Source organism: Neltuma alba, unplaced genomic scaffold (genome assembly GCF_004799145.2).
Source record: "Neltuma alba isolate B1F8T4 unplaced genomic scaffold, ASM479914v2 tig00012712_pilon, whole genome shotgun sequence".
NCBI lineage: Eukaryota > Viridiplantae > Streptophyta > Magnoliopsida > Fabales > Fabaceae > Neltuma > Neltuma alba.
The window spans coordinates 231887-239572 of record NW_021637138.1 but is presented as its reverse complement, the minus strand read 5'-3'; the positions used below and the strand labels follow the sequence as shown (position 1 = coordinate 239572).

The 7686-nt window shown below is 37.6% G+C and overlaps 1 protein-coding gene across 1 annotated transcript; it reads left to right on the top strand.

The window, feature by feature from the left end:
- The first annotated feature begins 290 nt into the window (after nt 1-290).
- LOC114730116 (ultraviolet-B receptor UVR8-like) lies at nt 291-7175 on the top strand. The gene is made up of 11 exons (XM_028917139.1): nt 291-595; nt 869-942; nt 1034-1118; nt 2291-2422; nt 2523-2753; nt 2924-3163; nt 3425-3468; nt 4608-4790; nt 5339-5429; nt 6341-6384; nt 6739-7175. The coding sequence occupies exons 1-11, from the start codon at nt 388-390 to the stop codon at nt 6859-6861; spliced, it is 1455 nt and encodes a 484-aa protein (XP_028772972.1). The 5' UTR covers nt 291-387; the 3' UTR covers nt 6862-7175.
- The last annotated feature ends 511 nt before the right edge of the window (nt 7176-7686 follow it).

The following is a 7686-nucleotide window of genomic DNA, read 5'->3' as shown; positions in this document are numbered from 1 at the left end:
CTAAAGACACTAATGATTGTATTAAACAATGATTAATCATTATTTTAGTATTATCGTAATAAGTGCTTGGTCCACGTGTCCCGCAAACGAGGCACCTCGAACGCGACGAATTGTCCCTCATCTTCCAGAAGGTTCCAGCCAGCTCGTGACTTCAAATTTAAAATCCGCAACTGCGGTTCAGATCTTTCCACGTGTCCCTATCACCATGTCAGCATCCGACGTGGCGGTCCTATATCCCTGTAATTGATACGCCCCGCCCGTTCTTGTATTGTAAAGTCTTAGTTTTTTCTTCATTTCGCTTTCTGTAGTCCCTTCTTCTCCTTCTTCCTCTTTGAGATCGGCCGTGCAGGAGTGTTCGTTTCTGTTGGATTCAATTTCTCTATCGCCATGAATGGAAATGAAGCAATTGAAAATGAGAAAATGGACAAGCTCCCGGAGAAATTAGTCTACATGTGGGGATACCTTCCTGGAGCTTTGCCGGAGAAAGCTCCCATATTGTCTCCAGTTCCTGTCATGCTTTCGGATCCGGTTCTAGCCGGAGATTCGTGGATGGACGTGTATGGAGGTGGTTGTGGATTCGCCATGGCCATCTCAGGTTCACTCTGGGATCTTTCTGTCTACTGCCACTTTTATAAACTAAGTTCAGATCGAATAGTTATTTATCAAGTGGAAACTTAGATCTGTCTTGGACAAACTGATTTGTATTGCTAAAGTTCGAATAGCGGATTCTGTTTTTCTGTGGTTTTGCAATTTATAATTTTGTTCTTTTATGTTATATCTTCTTCTTCTTCTTCTTTCTTTAAATTTTTTGCCCGTGGTGATGGGATGTTGCTATCTAAGTTTCCGATTTTTGTACTGTGCATTTCAGAGAATGGGAAGCTCATCACGTGGGGCTCCACGGATGATGAGAGTCAAAGCTACTTGACATCAGGAAAACATGGGGTAATGCAATATTCTTCTAATGTTGAACTTGCTTTTGCAGTGCATTTTCTTCAATTTATTTTGCTACTTCTTCTCCCTGCGTGTTTTGAAGGAGACACCAGAACCTTTTCCGGTGCCTACTGAAGCTTCGGTGGTGAAGGCTGCTGCTGGCTGGGCGCATTGCGTCGCAGTCACTGGTAATGCATCTTGGCGTCATAATAATTTTTATATGAACCATATATAGCAAATTAGCAATGAATTTCTTGAGGGATTCTCACTGTTTGGATGCTTGATGTAATGGTGACGAATATTGTGATTGGAGGAGTTTAAATACTTTCAAGAGGACCTGAGACTGACCACTGACAATCGAACGATATCTTTTGTTTCACGGGAATTTTTTCCTTAGATTGACCGTATTTGTGGCACCGTTGATTTTTTCTCTCTCTCTTTCGTTCGTTCTTTTTTCTTCTTTCGAGAGAAGGGTAGAGAGATTTTTTGTGCACAAGTTGCCTTTGGCCACTGATCTCACTGCTCTTTTTTTCTTTTTCTTTTCGTTTTTTTAATTATGGCAAGCCGATATTTGAAGTTTTTCACGTCATTGAATGGACCGGTCTAGAAGTTTTTAAGCAATCGATCTAGATGTTTTTAAGCAATCGATCTAAAGTTTAACTTGTTCATGTCGTATGATTTGGAAATCTGATGGACTGGAGATGTGGTGAAATATCATAAAGTAACACTGAACACTATCTTGAATTCTGTTTGTCACTAACCTTATATTTGGTACGAGGGAAGGGAGGGAAAATTTTAACGAGCTCGATTTAAAAAATTAGAGAAGTAAGGTTATAAAATTTTGATAAAAGGAAGATATAAGATAAAAGAGCAAGCAAAATTATCTTAAAGTTTTTAATTCCACTTCTCCAATTTTTAAAATTGGGCTCATTAAGATTTTTCTTCCCCTTTCCTTCCCTCTGTTTCCCTTGTACCAAATAGAACGTAAAAGACTTTGTGTGTGGGTGATTGAATTTTAGGCTTTTTATTCCCTCTTTTAATAGGTCAAAGAAGCACATGACCTAAATGCTTAAGCACTCATGCAAGGACGCAACATTTAATTTTAACACATGTCCAATTCTATGTTTGAGTTCATAATGTTAGTGCAAATCGATTTAAAAGGGTACTTGTGCTATTTGTTTCAGGCTGATAGCCTATTTCTTTCTGTAATCCAATTTTTAATAGAGTGTATATGTTGTTTTTGTTCCGAAGTGCAAAAGACAGAATGTTATTTAAGACTGTTTGCTTATTGAAGCTTGTGTTCTTTCAATGGTTATGCCCTTCCACATTGTTTGACTAAAGTTAAGAAATTTATGTGCAGAAAAAGGTGAAGTATATGCGTGGGGATGGAAAGAATGTGTGCCTTCTGGAAAAATTGTTGGTGATTTCCTCATTGGTAGAAGCCTTCAAAAAGATGCTGCCGGGAAACAGGGCTCTTCAATAGCTGAACAAGGTGGCCAAACATTGCTTATACATGCAACAGAATAATTAACAAAGCATAGAGATTTCTCGACTTCATTTCAGGGAGCTAATGGAATTCAGACATTAAACAGGAAGCCCACAAGGCTCGAACACGAGTAGTGGGTCAGATTCACAACTTGACAACAAGAAAGTTGGAGAGGAAACAGTGAAACGTAGGAAGATATCACCGGCCAGGCTAGAATCTGACAGTCCATCATCTGGAGATGAATTTTTTACTGTATCTCCTTCACTAGTTACTGTTGGTCATGGGGTGAAAATTACCACTGTAGCAGCTGGTGGGAGGCATACATTGGCACTGTCTGGTAATTGCTTTGTGTCTATCTGGACAAGTGGCTATGACCTTGTAATTGTAGTTGAATATTCATTGTGGTCACTGTGTGTGGATTTTAAGGTTCTATGAAATACAAAGGTATGGGAGATTTTTATATAAAGAAAGACCCCTGATGCACCATATTTTTACCAAAGTTTTCAGATGTGGGACAGGTCTGGGGTTGGGGCTATGGAGGCGAAGGACAGCTAGGTTTGGGTTCTCGAGTGAAGATGGTATCTTCTCCTCATCTCATACCTTGTATTGAACCATCGACTTCTCAGAAGGATAAGGCATCAGCAATTCATCAAGGAAGTATGGGTGCTATAACTCAAGCTTCGAAAGTCCCTGGAACTTACGTGAAGGAAATTGCTTGTGGAGGGCGGCATAGTGCAGTAATAACAGGTCAGCATATCAGATGTCTTGTTGTCCGGATGTCTCAAGTGCTCAAGATTATTAATGAAATTGCCATTACAGTTTTTGGAATTTATTACAAGCCACATGCCTACAACAAAATCTAGTGTCTAAAGCCACTATTGCTGAATTAAGTTTGAAAGTCTATCGATCAAGTGCCAAATATTTTGTCCACTATGTAATTGAAGGGATATGTGAGTAAGTGGTTAATATGTGCATACCTCTAAGTAGCTTTATTTCTTCCTCTTGCAGATGTGGGGGCGCTACTTACTTTTGGCTGGGGCCTCTATGGACAGGTATTGCTATGGTTGTCAGATTATTATTTTTTTCCCGATGTGTTTTCATTTGGGTATGGAGGGAAGGAACTTAGTTTATTTGGCCACTAATAAGTTGGAACTAATGCAAATGTATAGGTAATATTATTGTCAGGGAAACAAAAGGCTATCTTGAAGTGGTTAATGAGACATGTGAAGATAATATGTATGCACACGCGTGTTTTCATATTTTCTTGAAGTTTGACATGTCAACTTGATTGTTTCATGTTGTATGTTTTTGTGAGTTCTGCTCTTCGCAAAATTTGGGTTTGAGAAAGTGAAAACGGCAAAAGGTAAATTTTGAGTAGTCTGCTCCCAGAAGAGGAGGAAAGGGGCAAGTAATTGGAAGCAATTGTCATGAATTAATTGTGATAACTGCTGGAACCAATTACAACAAAAAAATGTCATGCTTGGAAAATGGCTTTTGTTTTCTGGTCTGGAAAAAAGCTAAAGAAACCCAGCAGATAAGATTAATTATGTACAGGTTGTTGGTATTGGTAAAATAAAGATAAGTGCTTTGAAAGTTAGAAGCATAACTTTGTAATTATTAACCCAAAAAAAGTTGCTCTCGGGATTTATAAAGCCATCCCTAACTTATATTTGAAAATGCGCAATGACCATATTGAAGTAACGATCACAATTATTCATTTCCTTTACTCTGGACACATGACACTAACACTCTACATGTACAAAACGAAATACTAGTAATTTTAGCAAATGGTACAGATAGAGATATTAAAATAACTATTTCACCAATTGCTGGGAGATATCTCTGGAATGTGTTTTACATTTGTGGCATGCATGTGTGAAGTGACAAATCTTTTTCTTGTTCCAAAAAGTCTGTTTAAAGGTGTTGCGATTTGGACGTATCTGCCCTCCAGAATTACTGAAGACATGAATGGAGACATGCTTTGAGGTTTATAATGAACTCGCCGTTACTGACCCCGTCCTTACTGCTTCCTCCAAATGTCATGATTTCAAATTTTTAAGTACTAGTCAATAAACATTGCTGTGAAGTGAGAGGATTTGCCATTTGGTGGTGCACTTTATTATAAATAAATAATAATTAAGTGGCCTATCTGAGATTCCCTTATATCTTCTTCTATTCAAATTTTGTCCAGTGCGGGCAAGGGAGTACTGCTGATCAGCTGAGACCAACATGTGTACCTTCTTTATTGGGAACTAAAGTGGAAAAAGCTGCTGCAGGACTATGGCATACACTGTGTGTTACTGTAGATGGTCATCTTTATTCATTTGGCGGGAACCAGTTTGGACAGTTGGGTACCGGTTCTGACCATCTTGAGGTACTTTCAAGGCACGATTGATTCTCTATTTTTACAATTTGTTTTTATAAAATAGTAAAAGTTTGGACCAACCTTACATCAACCAGCTCATTGATATTTAGTATGATCGTTTGTCATCTCTGAGGAAAAAGTATCATTTTCTCAAAAATGTGTTGGGATAATAACATCTTTCTGAACAGCAGCACTCTCTTAATACGTACCGATAAATTATTATTCTATTCTCCTGGGAATCAGTTATGGTGTTATCGAGGAGAATCTGATATCGATTGATGAGAATAAATTAAGACCAGAGCTTCCAACCTAAATGTGTCAAATGAACCCTAAATTTTCAGTCAATGACTAAAACTTCAGTCTTTGCAATTAATGAAATGAAAGCTCACCTACAGATATATTCCGAGATTTAGCCTACGGAATAATTTTTTTATGTGGTTATATTTGAAGAAATATAAATATTGATCTGTTTGACTGTTAGCTTGAGAATTGTATCAGGCTAGTTAGGGGATAATTATTTTGCCCTTGTTCACTTACACTATTTGTATCTGTTTCAGGCTTCACCTAGACTCTTGGATGCTTCATGTTTGGAGAATAAGCACTCTAGTATAATTTCTTGCGGGGCTCGTCACAGTGCTGTACTAACAGGTACGTGTTCAAAACTACATGCCGGAGGAAACGTTCAAGAACCATTTAGCGTGTCCATGTGGACTGAAATTATGACCCATTTATCATTTTTATTATCACTTGGGGGGGGGGATAATTGAGGAGTTGCTTGTGCAGAAGAATCATTTTATTTATCAAAACATGACTGGTGAGTAACAACTTACCGTACCATTTCAAGTCAATCATGAGCTCGACATGGTACGCTGAAAATAATAAACTTTTGGCAGATGGTTACCACGACTTCCTCAATACTTTGTAATTCAAGTAACTCCATGGTGGCTCATGCACTGGTTAAATACTCCTTTGGAATTGTTATGGCTTGACAAAAGCTATTGTTATGCAATCGTTAGTGAAAAGGGGTTCTTGTTCTTGAGAATATTTAGAACATTATTTGGTAGAAATACGACAAAAGATGTGTGCATTGCGTATTCAATGACAACTATGTTTGAGAAATAATTGTTGCTAGTATTTGAATTTACTTAAGGCCTAATGAAGTTGAATAAATAGGTTGAAATTTAGAAATGACATTATTCACTGTTTAGAGGTATGAAGATTTTTGAGTCAATAATAATTGTTTGGGAGCAGAAGCTCTGAAACTGTCCCGGTAGGCAGTTCCAAAAGCACTTCCAGCTTTTGAAATGCTTAATGTTTATGAGTTGTATCGACAGGTTGTAAGGTTTTGCTACTCAGGCCACGTGTGTTTTAAAAAATTCCATCATTTCTAAACTCGATGCCTTTAATGCGTTGCGCCTTAGCTTGATATCTTCCGTTCTTGAATATAATCACTCTTTAAAGCTGATTAGTAATTTCTTTTTACATCTTAAACTTTTCAGTGACATTCTTGATATTATTCCGCTTATTCTTACAATGACTGTTATGTTTGCATGTTGAAGACGATGGTCAGTTTTTCACTTGGGGATGGAACAAATATGGCCAGGTACTCTATATCTTGAGTTAGCGGATAAATAGGAGCGAAATAAATTGTTTATTATCAACTGAGTCACATAATATGTTGAGGAAATTTGTTGAAACATCCAATTATATACTACTTGACTCCATATTTTCACTACATTGGGAATGAAGTAAAATTTTCATCAAGATTTGTTTTTATATGTTTAAACATCGATTTCCCCGTTTTATGTGTATGCTTGGATGGAAGAGAATGAATGATTAAGAAAAAGAAACTGTATAGAATATTTAAGTTGGAAATTTCTCTTCCCTGTTCATACTACTCAATCTAAATACCCTTCATTTTCTCCTCGACTAATTGATTATTGTCTCTTGTGCACAGCTTGGGCTGGGGGACTCTCTGGACAGAAACATCCCTTGTCAAGTATCTATTGGTGATTGTAGGCCACGAAATGTAGCCTGTGGTTGGTGGCACACGCTGCTGCTGGCGGATAAACCTGTGTGATTCCAAATTTGTCAGATATCGCAATCAAGAGAAGAAAGTGGCACAGTTTTGATAGGAATTTGGTAAATCAGTAGGCGACATATCATTAATGGAACGTAGATGTGTCCAGAATCATGCAGCATGTTTCTTCACCTTAATTTATTTCTTATTTCCTGATTTCGCTGTCTAGCTCTTTCCTTGGTAGAGATTGTAGACTTGGCAGGCATTGACAATGAGATACGAGATTTCTATTGGTTTGCTTACGCACAATAAATATCAGTGACTGTTCAGTTTATTCTGATTTCTAATGGAACAAGTTTTAGATATGAGGAAAATGCTGCGGAATTTGTGCTAATCCTTGGCTGTGCTTCGTTTCAGTTCAGAGTGTTTACCATATTTTCAGTCATTAATTATAAATCTTAACCTTTTTATTACTTTCACTTTATATTGTACGTTTATTAAAAATTAATCCAAAAAAAAAACCATCATAATTAAATGGGTTGAGGTGTTTTCAGTACTCTAAATTATATTTTGGGAAAATGACATTGAGGTCCCACAGAACCAAAAATACAGCAAAAAGGTCCCCTGAAATCCCATAATTTTTCTGAAGTCCCAAAGGGACTTAGATGCAATTTTCAGAATCTGGAAATTACCCTCTTGCCCTTGCTTATGAGATTCGAAAATGCTGAAAGGAGATTAGAGCCTCTGTTTTTTGTTTGACCGGAAGAAAGCTGAAACCCTGTTGTGCTTTTGTGCTGCTGGAAATCTGGTGAAAACCCATCGCGATGCTCAAATTCCCCTCACAACCCGTCGAAAATCGTGAGCCTTCGTGCTGGTTGGTGTGTG

Excerpts from the sequence above, each read along its gene's own strand:
- LOC114730116 (XM_028917139.1), top strand. The coding sequence starts at position 388 with ATGAATGGAAATGAAGCAATTGAAAATGAGAAAATGGACAAGCTCCCG. Across the intron at positions 596-868 it reads ATTCGCCATGGCCATCTCAG|AGAATGGGAAGCTCATCACG; the intron begins GTTCACTCTGGG and ends TGTGCATTTCAG. Across the intron at positions 5,430-6,340 it reads TCACAGTGCTGTACTAACAG|ACGATGGTCAGTTTTTCACT; the intron begins GTACGTGTTCAA and ends TGCATGTTGAAG.